The sequence below is a fragment of the Nothoprocta perdicaria genome, unplaced genomic scaffold, assembly GCF_003342845.1.
Source record: "Nothoprocta perdicaria isolate Ctin4 unplaced genomic scaffold, notPer1 scaffold_312, whole genome shotgun sequence".
NCBI lineage: Eukaryota > Metazoa > Chordata > Aves > Tinamiformes > Tinamidae > Nothoprocta > Nothoprocta perdicaria.
Window position 1 is genome coordinate 520,105 of NW_020455547.1, and position 18,178 is coordinate 538,282.

The window sequence follows — 18,178 nt, forward strand, 5'->3', positions numbered from 1 at the left end:
ATTAGGCTCTATATAGCTCTATAAGATCTATATTTCTTAGTCTTGGAAATAGGTAACCCGATAAAATTCCTATGCAGTCTTCCATTCAGATAAGGCTTGCTAACAGCATTTGTTAAGCCTAAAAGTGATGAAAGTATTATTTAATATTCATGGCATGTGGGTAACTCTTTAGTATTTTTTCTGAAGGCAAGAAATCCTACAGTTATCATATGATTTAATACAGGAATTTAGGTGTGAATACCACTCAAAGGCATAAAATACACTCAATTTTGAGAATCAAGAAATAACAATTGGACTTTTTTCCTCCTCTTTTGCAATATAGGAAACAAATGCTGTACATGTAAATGTTGGTGCAGGATCATATTTGGAAATAAATATTCCTATGACAGTAAGTGAAAATGGTAAGTTAAGGCTAAATTTGCCTAGTTATTGTTTTTCCTTATTACTTACCATAATTGTTGTGACTCTGAACATCTCTGCAGCAGTAAGATGTATATTCTTCTGTAAAGATACAAGAACAATTTTCTTGTACCTTTCATTACAAGGTACTAAAGCATTTATGTATTTAATTCATTTGCCTCCACATTTTACTGGGGTTTGGAAATGTGCATTTCACTACATAACTGTGTATGTATTGAAACAAATTGAATATATTCTCAGCTCAGGAAGGAATTGYCTCAGGAAGGAATCCCACCATTTCTTGGTGGGATTGATGCAACAGATTAACTCTAGAAACGTGCTGAGAAATGCATTATAAAAACTAAATTCAGAGCTAGTATTGCATTTAATAAATAAAAAAGCACATGATGAAGTTGAGGTAAAAAGGTGAAAGTGAAGTATATTTCCTGCATTCCTACATTTGCTTTTTTTTTTTTTTTTTCCAGATATCAAAGCCCTTTGTTTCTTCATTTTTTTCTTATTTCTTTTTTTTTCTTTCATATTTGAGTTTTACTATGAAATTTAAGCCAAAATCTACAAAGCTCCAGCATTTCCAGGCACAGCAAGTTTTTGTCATCGCTCCTACATTCAGGCAGAATATGTTAATCTCTTAATTGCTGAATAATAGAGGACAAAACTATTAGTACTAATTTTCACCCTGATGCTTTTTTGTTAGCAGACTGCTAAAATCACTGGTGATGTTTATTAAAATATGTGTGCCATTCATGTTCTGAATGATTATGTTTGTATTTTGTTTTGTCTTGCTAGGCTATTCGCCTACCATCAAAGGGCAGCTTTTACACGTTGATGCCACCAGCAGTATGCAGTACAGGACTCTCTTAGAAGCAGAAATGCTAGCTGTAAGTTTGCGTTAAGCACAAAGCTTCACTCTCAGATGACTTTTATTTTAATAAAGAGCATTTATTTCACTGCATCACAGTTATTTAGATTCTTACACAATGCAGGAAGATGATCTTTGGATGTATTTCACAGAATCTTAGTACGTAAGGAACTCAGGTACACCTGTAACTGTAACTCCCGYTGAATTATGTAATGTGTCTGCAGAGTTAAGTGTATTGCACGTGGTGGGGGTTTTGAACGTTAAATACAAATCTAACTTGTCCAACTTAATACATAGCAATTTTGCTCATAGAGGTGCGACAGTCAGAAATCCTTGTGATTGTTAGCTGTGCTAGAGTGTGTTGCAATACATGATCTGTAGATTTTTTTTTACTAGYAGTTAGACATGAGAGACTTTTTTGATGCCTAGTTTTTGAACATCTTCTAAATGCTTAAAAGTAATATATTCCAAGAAATATAGTCCTTAGCATGTTGTAGAAATTGATGCTTTTAATAAAAAACTTTGGATCATAAATTGCTGGGAAATAGATGCAACAGATGGTAAGTTTGTTGAGTGGTAGCAGAAGTTAATAATATACCTTTCCAAATAGATGAATATACTAACACTTGACCTTCAGACACAGAAAGAGATTAAATTATTAAAGAACTGGAGTGGCCTTCTGTTCATCCCAGCAGGAAAACAGTTTTAATTATTCAGCAGAGTACATGTGTGAACACTGCTGAGCTGCAGACTCTAGTGCTGTCGTATTTTCAAGTAATTCTGATGCTTTAATATCTTGTTCACAGTTTCATATTAATGCCAGCTATCCCCGGATATGGAACATGCCACAGACATGGCAATGTGAACTCGAGGTTTATAAAGCAACCTATCATTTTATCTTTGCTCAGAAAAGCTTCTTTACAGGTAACTATCCTATTAAAAAAGTTACATACCAACCTGAATATTCTCTGATTCCTTCTCAAATCTTGCAAAGGCAAAATCTTCCAAAGTTTTGTTAATAAAAAAGCAGATACTATTGTTTCACATAATTAGGCTAAGAAATGGTCTCTTGGGGTGAAGTTCTGAATGTTTTCTGTTGGCTATTAGTGCACAAGTACACAATATTCTTGTATTTCAGAGCATCACCAATCTGTTGCTGAATGTTCCAGCTCCATTAGCAGAAAGAGTATGGTCACATCAGTGTGGCTCGGTCGGAGCTGATTAGCCCTGCTGAGTGAGAGGATTAATTAGTTCTTGCTAATAAAGTTTTCCCTTGAGAGGCCTGAGTGTTCACCTGCATAGTGCTGCAGGATGCACTAGAGTCTTCCAGTCTATTTTGAGTTAATTGATGAGCTTCTAGAGCAACACTGTGTTGCTGTAGAAGACATGGTGGTGGAAAACACTACTAATTTACACATTTCAGAGTGTAAGGGGGGAAAAACAATGAAAAGCATTTGGTAGTCCTGTGTTTGGGTGACTTTGCTATCCCTGAGCACAACTAAACTCAKAGAAAACATAATTAAACCTGTGACATTTCCACTTAAAAAGCAATGGATAAATGGGAGATGAGTACACACCAAGTAGCTACCTAAGAAAGTGCTGTTGTATATTGTTTGCTTTGTTTCCTTTTTCTGTAAAAAATATGGTTAATATTTATAGTTTACGAAAAGTTAGGTTAATTTAAAAAATCTGATTGCCATTAACTTGTCTTTTATTGCTTTACGTATTTTTAGATTTGATCCAAGACTGGTCCAGTGATAGCGCACCTGATATTTTTTCATTTGTTCCATATATGTGGAACTTCAAAATCATGTTTCATCAGTTTGAAATGATTTGGGCAGCAAATCAACACAATTGGATTGACTGTTCAACAAAACAACAAGAAAATGGTGAGGTTGCTTTTTTCTTTGGATGAATAATAACACAAGTGACAAAACTTTCAAGACTTCAAYCAAAATACATGCAGTCATTGATAAATTACCATTTTTGCCACTAGTGGTGTACACGCACTGTGCAAAAAACAGTGTAAAACTTAATTTATTTTGTACAAATATATTAGCTGAGAAATGTAGCTCTAGATAATGTTTTAGCATTCACTTTCTCTGAATCTTTGATTTAATGTAATAGTGTGCAGACAGCAACCATCATGTGTTGGCTTCTTTCAGTAAACTAAAAGCTTACACTTAAAAATAGATTGTTTTGGAGTACTGTTGGAAAAAATATTGTTTGAAATTCTATGTGAAGACTCAYTGTTTCATCAGAATCCCAAGAGACTTTCAACATATGCTTTCTTGTTCAAAAGCTGGCATGTGGAGCAATAAAGTCATGAGGTATTAACTGCAGTTGTTTTTTCTGCCTGGTGACAATTGAATTTTGCTAAGTACCATGTCCTTTTTTTAAAGGACAAATTAGGGGGAGTAAATAATTTCAGAACGGAGATGTTATGAACTCCAAATGCACAGTAGTTAAAATGACCCTTTATCGTAAGTTCTTAAATATTTTTTCCTTAATTCTCCCTGTGTATTTGGTAACTGTCTTCCAAACAAAAAAGGAGAAATTTTGACTTTTTTTTTTAATTTTTCTCTTCTGCAGTTTATCTGGCAGCTTGTGGAGAAACATTAAACATTGTTTTCTCTTTGCCGTTCACTGACTTCGTTCCAACTACATGCAATACTAGATTCTCTTTAAGGGTAAGTAGCTTCCCTGCCTTTTCTCCTTTTTCAGTCAGGAATTTTCTAAACTTTCCTCTAGGAAAAATGGTGGCAGTTTTGCATAACTTAATAGCAGAGAAAGCAGTGGTTTAAAAAAATATACATGTGTGAGTGTATATATACATGTATAAAAGTATGATTTAGGTAAGATGTAGGGTAGTTTTAGACCAGTTACTTAGCTTTTGTGTTATAGTTTGAGCTACATTAGAACAGGGATAACTAAAAGCTATGCTCCTGTTTTATAGCTTTTTATGGTGTGCTATATGCATGTTATTGCTCTTATAACTCTTAAGAATTACTGAAATTATGGGAAATTGGTGGGAACCACAGTCAGCAGTCATATGTGAAAATCAAGATATCTTCTCTCACTTCCTTGCAAAGTGAAGATACTGGCACATATGAATATGCAAATATTAGGAGCATTAATTTTGCAATACATTTGCAAAGTGAATGCAAATAAAATATTCTTTGGCTAATGTTTGATTATAGGGAGAAGATGTTGATCTTCACTTGTATCTACCAGATTGCCATCCTAGTAAATATTCACTTTTCATGTTGGTGAAAGACTGTCAGCCTAATAAAATAAGTCCCGAATCTTGCATTTCTGCTGAATGTCAAAGTGGTCAGAAAACAGGCAAACCCAAATGGAGGAACATTACCCAAGAAGAGTGAGTTTCATTGTGGTATTTATCTGTGATATGTATTTGTGAGTTTCCTTGTGATTTTTTTCGCTCTTTATTTATTTTGCTTGTGGAGAAAGTAAATTAAAAYGGTAATAGAGAATATTTCATGACATGTTTGTACTTCTAATAAAAGTGTGATGTTTCTTTCTGAAAGGGCTGGCTGGGTTGAATGCTGGACAGTCCCAAGTGTTGTGTTTACAATTGACTACTCGTGGCACCCAATTTATCCACAGAAGGCAGATGAACAGTTAAAACAGTCCTGTAAGTGGAAATTTCATTTTCTTATTTAGAATGTTCCATTTCAAAAGATGGTGCGACTTGGTTGGATTTGGATTCATTGGATTTTGAAGCCTTTTCAGATTTTATGATAGTCTCATGGTTTTAATATATAAATGCAATATATATGTACGACTGGGTTGCCTTTTCTAAATATGAAATGGAGCTTTTCGCTAAAGCTATGACCATTGAAGTGAACCATGAGGATCAGATAAGATTGTGTCCACAGAAAATAATTTATTTGTATATTTGTATGATTTAAAAAAAAAAAGTCTATTGTACTTAAAGAGATAAGTGCAAGTTATCATAACTGCAGCAGGACAGGTATAGTAAGTCATGGAGTTATATAAAAGTCTTCTAGGTTGAGAGGATGTAAGGACCAGTGAAGGAGAGTCAGAAGAATAGATGGACTCATTTGAATGGACCTCAGTGCATAAATACTAGGAAGATTTGAGACTAGATAGGGATTTTTAGGTTTTGAATTTCAGCGGTTCAGATCTAAAAAGGCTCAAACTTCAGAGGATAAAACAGAATAAGAAAGGTTCACCATACAGATACTTAAATAGCTTTGTAAAACTCTGGATCAGTTTCTTTGTTGGATTTGCAGATGTCAAACATTGAAAATATTTACTTATAAATCTAAAAGTTTATCTGTGCAATGGTAGTCTGTGCCACTTTTGTTGGTTCCTTTGAATAATCCAGCATAATCAAGATCACTTCTGCAGTTTTATTTCACCTGAGATGCTAATACAGGGGTTATGTATGTGTGTGGTATTATACTAATTTTCTTTAGAGTCAGTTGATATGACTCTCAATCCCTAAGAAACAAATATGTTGCATAACAAGAGACGAAATTTTCTAGTAAGTGGTCATCTCACTGTGTCGCTTAATTTCTAACAGATACAATATAATGCCGAGGCAGAGAAAGCATTCTAGACAATATTGTTAATTAATGTGTGTATTCACTGTAGCTCCACATGTTCTGGTTCTTCTATCTGGAACAATAATTTTACATAATTATTACATACATTACATAATTATTACAATTTTACATAATTATTCTTCCATCTTTACATAATTATTCTTCCATTTAAAAAAAAAGCTTCTCAGCGATCACTTTTACATGCCAAGAGCATTTTCAGTTATCCACTTTCTTCTCCTGGCTTTTCCTCACTTAAAAACACAATCCACTTTCTTTTTCCAAACTCCAAATAAAAAGAGGAATAGGAAATAAGCTTTAAATTTGCTAACTGTTTCGTGACTAGAGTAATTGAATTGTTTGAAATGAAATTTTGGCCTGCGTGTCCCTCAATTCAGAGTAGTTTTTTTTAACATAACCTTTACAATGTTCCTGTTGATTTACTTTTGTTTATTTGGCATTAGCTTTATGTTGTGGTTAATATGCTGTGCTGCAATTAAAACATGTTTTTGTTTAACTTCAACAGCAAGATAAAGAAATTGAAGTAATTTTCATAACTACAGATTTTCTCTTGCATAATTCATATTCATTAAAATATTTTGTTTCATGCCTCAGTCATTAGATGTAAGAAAACTGTGGCATAGTGCAGAAATGTTACCATAAGCATAAAATATTAGAGGATTACAAATGGTTTTAGATTCAACATATTTGATGGACAGAATTGTGGAAATGCAGGAACCTCATGGAGCTCTTGTTTCCCTCCCTCCCAAGTGTCAGAAATGGAGGAAACGATGTTGTCGGTGCTGAGGCCTTCGCAGAAGGCGGCCGAGAGCGTCATTTCGTCCCCCACGGCTTCCACGCGCCTTCCCCTTGATCCCTCCGAGCTGCCTCCCGACAGGCTCCACGTGGAGCTTGAGCTCTCCCCGGATTCTCAGATAACCCTGTATGGACCTCTGCTCAAAGCCTTCCTGTGTATAAAGGTAGGAGGAAGAACCCAGCTTGTGAAATTTCTGGATGGCCTTGTGTGGGAAAGGGAAGCAATTAGTTTGAGGCAGAAAAAAAGAGTATTCAGTGTGCAGAGGTGATGAATTTAAATGAAAGGTTTCTATAAGACTAGTTTCAAAGGACTTCATTTGGTAATGCGATATAGCTGGGATGAGTTCAGTTGGCATAGGCTCACGAGAAGACTTCTAATATATACGTGGAGACCTATATCTGCATAATTTTCTTTCTGAGGAATAGTATATGCTCCTGTCTGCTYGTGCAGAAAACTTCTGTGACTTTTTCCAGCTTTCAGGGCTTCTTTGTAAATTAACAATAATTATAAAAAATGATGCTTGCATTAACAACCACTATCTTGACAAAAATGTGCTTTCTAAGCTGTGCTTTCATGGCTTCTCTGAGTTCTCTGTGTCCTAATTTTTTTTTTTTTTCTCCCTGTGTTTTGTTTCAATTGGATTTAATGAAATTTCGGGAATTTCTAAGACGATAGGGAGGAAATAGGGAGGATGARAGGATTAACTTCATTTAAAAATTTACTTCAGTGGATATATAAAATTCTTTTTTTATCCTTTCATTTTCTTTTTTTCTTGGTGTCAGGCTTTTAAGCATTAAAATCTTGGTATATACTGCTTGTTTCACATTCTGTTCCATTACTGATCTTGAAGGCAGGGAGAGGGCGAGAAATAATTTATTCCTCTGCCCCAACAGAAGGAAAGGTGATTGATCTTGCTTTGATTTGGCTACCAAGGAAATGCTTCCTTTTATAGAAAAAGATCAGCTTCAATCTATGCTAAAATAATGTTTCTGGAGGTTTTCAGGTCAGAGGAGGAGMATTTTTGAGGCAGGTGATGGTGTCAGGATCCACACTGAAAGAATAATTACTTAGGCATTGCACATAYACATGATGATAATGTATGGTGTAGGACTTGCAAATATGCTCATTATTAAAATAAGAATGAGAAGAAACAGGCCAGTGCAGGATGGATATCTTGAAAATCATTCCTTTCATTAGATATGCCGAATAGTTGCACCCGTGCAGGTAGCTGCTTTAGTGTCTCTGTCACTTGTGCTTACATGGTTTTCCAGCGGCACTGATGGCAGTGTGTCTGTGAGTAGACAGCCTTCTGATTTCATTGGGTTTGCTTTCCTTTGTGTGGCTAAAATAGTTGTTTTCGGTGTGTCTTCATCTTCTCTTATGCACGCAGGAAAAGCTCCTGTGTGTGCACATTGGTCAAACCTGGCTCAGCTTTCCGTTCCTGAGGGTAGTTTTTTGGAGTAGTGCTCTGCTTCCCSTGGGCAGAGCCAGGGTGAGGTAGGTGCTCGGAAGGCCTGCGGCAGGTGCCAGCAGCAAGTTAGGAGCGAGCTTAGCACCCTCTGCTGGGCCTCCCTCCGGCTTTGAAGGTCTCCTGACAGCCAGCCCTTACCTTTTCCCTTGGGTAAATGCAAAGCTTGTGAGCTGTGCCCAGCTTCTGAGAGACTTTCCTGATGGGCCCTCGAGCAGTGCTTAGTTGATGCATGGTGTCGTAACACTGAAAATACTTTAGGCACAACTTGAGACAGCAAAATGACATGTCCAACTCTAAAATGTAGCTTATTACATCTCATCCAGAAAAATCTTCTTGAGACTTATTTTGTCCATTACTTTTTTTTGTGTAGGTCTAGCCTTTTGCAGAGCACAGAATGGTCGTGCATTTTTTTTGCTTCCTAGGAGAATATTTTATTTTTTTGTCTTGGATAACTGAGTGGAAAGTGACATAGAACCTTAAGTTGAGTTTTAGACTGGAGGGGAAATTTTTATGAACGAGTCTTTTAGAACCATATTTAAAGTTTTTGTATCTTCTAATAAATCCCAGAAGGGTGCACGAAAGACTGAAAGGAAGTTGTTCCATGTTAATTCTCTCAAAGTTACATATCTTAAAAACACAAAGTCTCTTCAAAAATGTGAATAGTAATGTTTCAGAATAGTTATTTGTACTGCATTCAGCCAGTATGTGCTTGCTTTGAGAATTTGTGAAAGCCCCTCTCCTGCAAAGCACATGACCTAAATTTGCACTTAAATTGTATGTGTATTAAAAAGGACCGTTCTTTCATATAAAAGGAAAACTCCTAATATTTCTTTGGCTGTAACTGTACTGCTTGTTTTACTGGAGATTAACTTACAGAAAACATCTAGGTTTGTATTTCTTTATACTGCGTGTATGTTTTTGCTGTGTTTTCCATGTGGTGATAGCAAGTGATTCCTTTTCTCAGGAAAACTATTTTGGAGAAGATGACATGTACACTGATTTTGAAGAAGTTATTTCAAGCCCTGTTTTGTCGCTGTCAACATCTTCAAGTTCTGGATGGACAGCTGTTGGAGTAGAAAATGATAAAAAGGAAAACGAAAGTTCAGTCAAACCAATTCACCCTCTCGCTCTGCGTCCATGGGATATTACTGTGCTTGTGAACTTGTACAAAGTGCATGGGCGATTGCCAGTGGTAAGTGCCTGGGAATCTTAAAGTATTTTCCTTCATCTGACTTTTCACTTGCCTAATCTTGAGTCAAATTTAGCTTCCTGCAGCTGGTAAGTAGGGAAGATGCTCACTAAACCGTGAGGATAAGGTTTGAATGGTGGTCATTTAAAATGATTTGATACGTAAATGATTTAGTTTATCTGAAAGGGAGAACGGCATATTTTTTTGTGCAACTGTGCTCAGTGAACTTGATTTTGCGTGATCAGTAGTCTATTCTTGACTGACGATTTAGATGTCTCTGCTAAGTAGCAGAGCTGTATTCTGCTGCTGCTTTCTGCATTAGAAGCAACTACAGCATATGAACTCTCCTAAATGAGTTTTAATTGCAGTTTGTGTGGTTAAGTCAAAAGGATTTAAGTTGGCCAAGCTTTTTCTTAAGTAACAAGTGAAGGATTAAGTAGCTTACTTCCCATTTATGCTTTTGCTTCTAATCTGAGAATTTCAACAATATTATGTTTTTTGAGCTTCCAACATGGATGTTTGATTTTATTTATTTATCTCTTTATTTAAGCACTGCAGTCCAGACGGTCCTGAATGCCCCACAGCCTTCTTGGAAAGATTGTGTTTTGAGATGAAGAAAGGATTTAGGGAAACAATGCTTCAACTTGTACTGTCTCCAGTGAATTTGTTTCTGAATGACAACTATCAGGTAACAAATTGATTTTTGGTTTTGTGTTGGGAAAGATGTGATAATTGTAGAATTGAAATCGGTTTTGATCAGAATCTTCCTGTTGCACACAAAAAAAATTTATTAAGCAATTGCAAGAAGCGTTGAAAGCATCTCGTGTGTGTCCTTTTTTAAATCTTTGTCTTTCCATCTTGCATTTCTAGCCATATGCAGAGATGGTATTTTCTTAAATTATATTTAGAACTTTTGGAGAAAACGCTTTCAGGAAATCAGAGTAGTATTTAGTTTGATCTGAGAAGTAGTGAGTAGATTTTCAATAAGGGCTCTCGACATTCCTGATCATATCTGAATTTTGTGCAATGGCTAGAGGACAGCTAAAAAATGTGTTTCACTTTTTCTAAGTATGTGGTTTTAAAGCTCCACAGGCTAGTAAATACAACAACTGCCCCTTTCACACAGTTTCTGTAACTTTTAATGGAATAAATCATACAGGTAGGTCTGTATCTTATAGTTGATGTTGTTATGACCTGTAATCTTCCTCRCTTCTTGGAGGGTCAGGAAAGAGTGGAGTCTCGCACCATGCTTTGGGTGTGAGACTCATATAATGAGACAGAGTTAAGCTTTGTCACATGTAACTTGTCAGCTAGCTGTGTGCTTACTTTTAGTAAGCTTACACATCCTGTGTGGATGAATTAGCTCAGTTGTGGACTGAAGTTTGTTAACACAAGCAATGMGTAGTGACCAGTTGGAATTATTTTGCTTATGCGCTCACTGATTCTACTAGAAGTGTTACTTTTAACATAAGTTATCCGTTATCTTATAGATTACTATATTTTTACTCCCTGTATCTTGATTATGTTTGACCCTTTATTTAAGTCTTAAACATGCTGCTAGATGTTTTACTGTTTTATCCCTAAGTTTGTGGCTTTTTTAACAAGTATTGCATCCATATTTTCCTATCTGTAAGCACTAGCTTTGCTGTAGGTAGCCAAGGCATATGTTGGTGGGAAGTGTGATCTAGAGGAGGGTCTCTGATTTATTTATTKAATTATTTTTGTAGTGTGCAAGCTGCATCACAGTAGCAAACCTTCCTAAGTCATGGTTTTTATGCTGCTGATCTACTGGTCGTTAAACACTATTTTGTATTTTTTACTATATTTTATTGTGATGATGCCTTACAGATGTCACTGTGCATATATAAGCAAGAGAAGTTAGCTTCTCTTTGTATGATTATATTTGCCAACCTGCCTGGTTAAAAGCGTTTTTTTTTTGGGGCTTGTGTTAGCCTTTCCTCCCTACAGAACATTTGTACATATGTTGTTGCACACACAGTGCTGAGAAGTCTTGGAACTGTYGAACTGTATAGAAAATGACAAAACTTAACGGGTGAAGGCGAATGGGTACAAAACTTCTCCGAGAACTGATGTTGCACTTTCTGTTAATAAACTTCTGCAAATAGTCCCTTGACGTACCTGTTCTCAACAGCGACCTGCAGTGGATGAAGTTCTTCGGGAGGGCCACATCAGCCTGTCGGGCCTGCAGCTGCGCGCCCATGCCATGTTCTCAGCAGAAGGCCTCCCCCTTGGCAGTGATACGTTAGAGTATGCTTGGCTCATCGATGTGCAGGCTGGGAGTCTCACGGCCAAAGTGACAGCACCACAGGTACCTTCCAGGAGCTGTTCAATGCCAAGTGTTATTCACCTTCTTTCTCAAAAAAATGGTGTAGCGATGACTTCTTGAAGTGTAAGGAGCGGCTGAGTTAGGTGCATCTGTACCTTAGGTAACTTCAAACTTGTAGTTTGAAAACCTAACCACTTCTATAGATGGATAGGGAATGCCAAATAAGATTAATTTCRCGTTCATCTTAAATCTAGATATAACTGCATGTCTCAATTATATGAGATTTTGAAAGACTGATAGTAAAAGAACATGAGGAAGTTGGTAGCAAATGCACCAGTTGTTACACACAACCATAGTGTATTTGTTGCATATGTGTAATTTTTGGCTTTACACAGGATAGGGTAGTTGGTAGCTCAGTAATCCTTCTGCCCTCAACTTCTGATACTTGGAAGCCCTCCTAGAAGACAGCTTCCTGTCACACCATTAGAATTTCTGAGGTCAGTCTCGCTGCTTCTTCCCTTAGTTTTGCCATTTATGTTGTATTTTCTTCTAAAACCAAAAAGGGCTTCAGGCGTACACTTCAGGGAACACACTTTGGTTTATTACTGGTGTGAACAGGCAGATCTTTAGAAAAGATTGCTTTGTCACAAAGCTTTGTTCTGAAACATGAGAAAAGTAAATTAATTCTGTATATTGGTTATCCCCCTACTTTTTAAGACGTTCTTACACTACCTCATTTGTGCAAAAGCTGGCATTTTTTTCTAGAATTTAAAAGCTGCTTTCAGTAGAAGACTTCGGCAGCAAATAAAAAGAAAACAAGGCACAATTTGGTAAATTAACATATAGGCAATTTCAACAAATTTAAGGAATAGCCTTGAGAGTTATTTTTGTGCCCTGATACAGATTTGTAGAGGCATTTCCCAAAATGCTACCACCGATTCAGGGAATCTGTGGTACTTACTCCATATTCAGTTTTACACATTGCATGTGCTTTTTCTTTTTCTTTTTTTCCTCCTTTCATAGTGCTCTGTATTGCAAGAATTGATGAAGGTGAGGGAATGATGAGAGAGGTTTTGTGCAAGGCAGTCAGCTGTATTCTGGTTAAATTACTGTTGATTTTAAGTGCACTTTCCTTTRGGTAGCCAACGAAAACTCATTTCCCTTTCATAATAGAGACAGTCATGATTCATTTCCTTTATGAAGAAGCTAAGTCTATAAAAGATTTAATTCAACAATAGGCTAATTATTAGGTCCAGGCACATTCAGCACTATTTTGTTCCGCAAGTTACTTCTTGTGCTTGCTAAATGTAACCTTGTCACACRCATACAGGGAAGTATGGTATTTAAATTATGAAAACTAATAACTTTTTTTTGTGTGTGTGTGTGTGGTAAAATAAAAATGAGCCGTGTCTTAATAACTGCTCAGTTGGCTGTGAGAGTAAAGCTGTTTTCTTGGGTAACGAAATAGTTTAGAAAACTTTTTTAATATCACAGTGCTATCCATGATCAGGAACTTGCATGTCATTGCACACATGTACACACAAAAAGTACAATCCTGAATAACAGGAAGGAGGTTGTGTGTAAGCAGACTTGTGCCACCAGTGCATTATGGTGACTTTTTCCCTTGTTTTTGTTTTGTTTTTTATCCCTCATCACCTGCCAGTCTTTGTTCTTTCAGTAACCTGATGAATGCTACAAGTGTATTTTGAATACTTACTGCTAGGCAACTTGTTGTTTGCTTACAGCTTGCRTGTCTTTTGGAGTGGGGACAGAGCTTTGTATTTCACGTGGTGTGCCGGGAGTTTGAATTGGAAAGGCCAAAATCTGTAGTGATATGTCAGCATGGAATCGATCGTCGCTTTTGTGACTCTAAGGTAATCCTTTTGTCATTCTTAATTTGTCATGTGCACTGTTTAGAACATTTTTTAAATTTTGTCTTAAAATAATGGAGATATGGAGTATATAAGCCAATTCAGTAAATTATAGTAAATTATGCTTTAAAAAGAAAAGAGATTTTTCTGTGGATGTTTTTTTTCGGGTGCACCACATGTTTTTATGCTGTATGAATTATTTTTCACTCAGTATCCATAGATGGAATCGTGTCCGATTTCTAGCCCCATCAATGCCATTTGGAGTTASAGCTCCTGCTATATGAAGCAGTGCTTTGATGGGAGACTTGAGCTGACAGTTTCCATGAACTTTTCCTCATCTTTTGACCTTTTCCTCCTTTTAATCTATAGATTTCAGCTTTTGTTATATTGTGTCAGAGGACTTGATTTGCCTTTTGCTGGTGAAAGTCAGGAGAGCCAAGAGAGTCTGCTGATACTGCTGGCAAAAGCTCTAAGCATGCCCTAAGGAAAAGGACTGTCAGCAGTAGAATCCATGCAGACACCTCATCCCTTGCATCTATGTTCTTACTGTAGTATAAGTAACTCTTGCTTTGGTGACAACCCTCTGTTAAACAGAAGATGAATAAAAGGATAAGAACAAATCTAATTAGTTTCCTAACATATGTTTCAATCTTAATTTAGATGAACTGTGTCCCTGGACCATGCCCTACATCTGATGACTTAAAGTACACTATGACGCGCTTAGCCATGGATGGAGCAGATCTGTATGTGGTAGAACACGGCTGTGCCACAAATATCAAGGTAAGAGTGTGTGACTTATAGGCATTATAATAATTCTTTATCAATAGACTTCTTTATATGTTTATATATGACTTGTTGTTTTACTGCAGCTATTTGTTGGGTTTTGATTGATTGTTATTTATTTATGTATTTTAACTTTGTTTTTCCTATTGCTTCTGTAGATGGGTGCTATACGTATTGCAAACTGCAACCTCCATAACCAGTCTGTGGGAGAAGGTGTGAGTGCTGCTATCCAAGACTTTCAACTGAGACAGTACGTTGAGCAAGTGAACAATTGCAGAAGTGGTCTTCAGCCTGTATTAAGGAGGGCATATTGGCTCGAAGCTGGATCCGTCAACTTGGGGCTCATCACTGCAGATATTGCTTTAGCTGCAGATCACCCCTCTAAACATGAAGTACAGAGACATTTCTTAGAAACACACGATAACCGAACTAAGAGGTAAGAGGCACTGTTGAAGGAGATGCATTTCAGTGGTTGTGTTTTTTGTTGAAGGTCATGTATTCATCTAGAGGTGTAACTTTGTATTTTTTACTTGCAGAGACTACAGATATTTGCTTTTTTATTTGTTGAAGTRTGTTGAATGCTTAGCTGTGACGATAGATGAAAGAGGATGTTCGTGTAGTTGCTGCAATTTTAGATGAAGACAGGGACACACAGGTGGTTAATTGCAGGTGCCCAATGGGAGCTGCCTACAGGCTGTGTGGTTACARTTAGCCAGCAGGGTTTATCCTGCAGCAAGACCTGGAGGCCAAACTGTGTGTGCAGCATAGTACAGCASAGGCCTGCACATACGCAAGGTGGTTTGTGCATCACCAACCCCTCAGTGCACAGGGGTATTCTAGATAGGACCACTGCAGGAGGAAATCCAGTTCAGTTGGGCTGGACTGAAAATGGGCCTTAAAGAGTCCTGGGCAATCTGCTGAGCAGCCTTGAACATCATGTGGACAGTAACTGCTCCCCAAAGAGCAGCTGCCTCTGAAAGGAGCCACAAATAACCAGTGTGCAGTGCTAGCAGCTGTGCTGAGTGAGCACACACTCACTTGTGTTGTGGCAGGTGGATGTGAGCGGTGTCTCAGCGCGATTGCCTGAGCCCTTCACACGATTTGTGACTTGTTACTTGTGGAGCCAGCCCTTCGTGTTATGCCTGGTATCTACCTTTCAGATACAAACCTTGCTTGTTCACCTCATGCTGTGTGAAATAGGACCCCTTTTGTAAAAGAGGAATATCTTCTGATCTTTTTTTTTTGCACTGACTTTAAATGCACTTAAATCTAATGTGGGCATATTTTTGTTTTGTTCTGTGTTTTTTCTGGCTTTTTGTAGATTGTGGTTTTTGTGGCCTGATGATAATTTGAAGAATAAGAGAAGCAAGAACAAGTGTGGCTGCCTTGGTGGCTGTCGATTCTTTGGTGGCACAGTAACAGGACTAGACTTCTTCAAGCTGGAGGATCTAACACCTTCAAGCAGCTCTGCTTTCTCAAGTACAAGTGCAGAATCTGATATGTTTTATGGGCAGTCTTTACTTCAGCCTGGAGAATGGATAATTACTAAGGAGATTCCTAAAATTTTAGAAGGTGAGAATGTGCATGGAAATGCGGCTTTATTCTGTTGACACAAAAGTTGGGTTTCTTGAGAGAACCTGAGTAATTTTATTTGTGTAGTCTGCATGTTTGTCATTAATGAGCATTTGTTGCACTCTGGTATAAGGGGTCCTGTAGTAACACAGGCTCCYGTGAGCTTCTGAGAACTTACACCTTGTTGCTTGGGAGTAGTGAGCAAACTAGCTACGTTCCTGAGTAAAACAGTTTTTTTGACTTACAGTTCTTTTACTTGCCTAGAAAGCAGTCAATCAAATTAATCTGATATATTGTTACTATAAATTTATTTGCCTTTGTTAGTGTGAGATGCCCGGATGTGCACTATTGGAACCTGGGGCTTTTGTTCAATGAGAATTTTCATTTCAGGGGTCAGGGAAGAGGCCATTGCAGTTGTGTTACCAGATATATATGTGTGTATATATATATATATATATATAAAATATATTTTTTTTCTCTCTCTGAATCTAGGGAAAGCAAATGGTGTGAAACGAAAAGATTGGGATTGTAGATCTATGGGAATAGACATAGAAAGAAAGACGCAACATCTGAGCCTGCAGGTGCCATTACGTTCCCATAGCTCCTCCTCATCCTCTGAGGAAACAAGCAGCTCTAGTGCTGCACTTCCCCTGCTTGCAGGTGAGAAGGAAAGCCCGTCTTCTGCTTCTGAAGATCACTTGGGACCCAAGGAGTACTTGTCTGGTGCAAAAAGAGAAGATAGTCGTGGAAGGTTGGTATTCTTCATCCAGCATAGAGATGTAGTTGGTCTCTTGAGCACATTATGCAAGAATAAATGTAAAATTTAATGACTTATACAATATTGATTATGTTTAATGTCATTGTGCAAATTAATTTCCTAATTTAAACGCAAGCTTGGATTGCTAATAGGATTTTAAAAGAAATCCAGCTTGTATGACAACAGTGCTTGCAATATGGCTCGTTCACRCTTTGTCTCCACATGGACAAGCGCGTTGATGAGTGGCAGAGTTCACTGCACAGCCGTTGTTACAGAAATAATTGCTATGCTAATGGAAAGTCACGGAATAGCTTAAACATGTGTAAAAGCCAAAGCACTGATGACGAATAATGAAACGAGCTCTTGGTCTCCGATTGCAGCGCCCTGGGTGAGGGTGCGGAGGGCAGCCCGGCCTCCCCGGGCCCGCAGGAGCGGTGCGTGGGCCAGTCGCCGCTGCGGTCGCCRCTCAAGCGCCAAGCCTCCGTATGCTCCGCTCGCCTGGGCAGCACCAAGAGTCTCTCAGCCGCCTTCTACGGAGACAAGCAGCCCGTGCCCGTGGGCGTGCAGTTCAGCAGCGACGTGTCTCGCAGCGACGAGAACGTCTTGGACTCTCCGAAGCAGAGGAGGAGCTTTGGTTCCTTCCCCTACACTCCCTCCGCAGACTCCAACTCGTTCCACCAGTACCGCTCCATGGATTCCAGTATGTCCATGGCTGATAGCGAAGCTTACTTCTCTGCAGCGGAGGAGTTTGAACCCATAAGCAGTGATGAAGGGCCGGGAACTTATCCAGGGAGGAAGAAGAGAAAAAAGCAAGCTCAGAAAATTGAATATAGTAGAGGGTCTATTTACCACAGTACAGAAGGGCCCTTAACAAGTACGACCCATGGAGAGATCAGTCAAGATGTTAAAGCTTTGCCAATTAAGACTCATCCTTCACAGGCATCATTTGTTTCTGCTCTGGGAGGAGAGGATGATCCCATGTATATTGTGGAGTCTGAGAAGACTGCGGATACTGAGCAAATAACTTCTCAGCAGCCTGTAATGGCATGTTACCAAAACTACCTTACACAGTTCCAGGTGATCAACTGGTCAGTAAAGCATCCCACTAATAAAAGAACTTCAAAATCCTCATTGCATCGTCCTTTAGACCTGGACACACCGACGAGTGAAGAAAGTTCCTCATCTTTTGAGCAACTTTCTATCCCAACTTTTAAGGTATGGAAGATGAGGGGTTGCGGGGAGGAATAGGACTACTTGAGAAAGGAATAAGAATTCAAAACAAATTAAAATGATCAGATATGCACTGTGAATTAAGTCATGAGAAACTTGAAATGTTTGTGTTTAGTTGACAAATACCTTGGATTTCAGACTTCCTGTCTTTGACTATGTGGCTGGGAGGCTGTAGAGAAGAAAAGACTAAGTTAGGATTCTGTGGATTACGTGTGCTCCGAATTCTCGTTATTGTACTTGCAAGTGCTTCCTGTAGAACAGTATGCAGTTGAAAGTTATTTGCAAGAACTCTGGTTGGGTTTTGTTTTTGTTTTTTTTTTTTTTTTTTTGCAT

The 18,178-nt window shown here is 38.0% G+C and overlaps 1 protein-coding gene across 1 annotated transcript in view; it reads left to right on the forward strand.

The window, feature by feature from the left end:
- KIAA1109 (KIAA1109 ortholog) overlaps positions 1-18,178 on the forward strand; it is an 89,555-nt gene that overhangs the window by 22,131 nt on the left and 49,246 nt on the right. Inside the window, exons 12-28 of the mRNA XM_026042720.1 lie at positions 323-401; positions 1,207-1,298; positions 2,086-2,203; positions 3,013-3,168; positions 3,872-3,969; positions 4,480-4,658; positions 4,828-4,934; positions 6,640-6,848; positions 9,121-9,348; positions 9,896-10,033; positions 11,498-11,674; positions 13,378-13,506; positions 14,164-14,283; positions 14,445-14,722; positions 15,608-15,858; positions 16,351-16,609; positions 16,996-17,832. Of these exons, the coding sequence (XP_025898505.1) occupies positions 323-401; positions 1,207-1,298; positions 2,086-2,203; positions 3,013-3,168; positions 3,872-3,969; positions 4,480-4,658; positions 4,828-4,934; positions 6,640-6,848; positions 9,121-9,348; positions 9,896-10,033; positions 11,498-11,674; positions 13,378-13,506; positions 14,164-14,283; positions 14,445-14,722; positions 15,608-15,858; positions 16,351-16,609; positions 16,996-17,832 (3,455 nt within the window). The remainder of the gene's footprint in view (positions 1-322; positions 402-1,206; positions 1,299-2,085; positions 2,204-3,012; positions 3,169-3,871; positions 3,970-4,479; positions 4,659-4,827; positions 4,935-6,639; positions 6,849-9,120; positions 9,349-9,895; positions 10,034-11,497; positions 11,675-13,377; positions 13,507-14,163; positions 14,284-14,444; positions 14,723-15,607; positions 15,859-16,350; positions 16,610-16,995; positions 17,833-18,178) is intronic.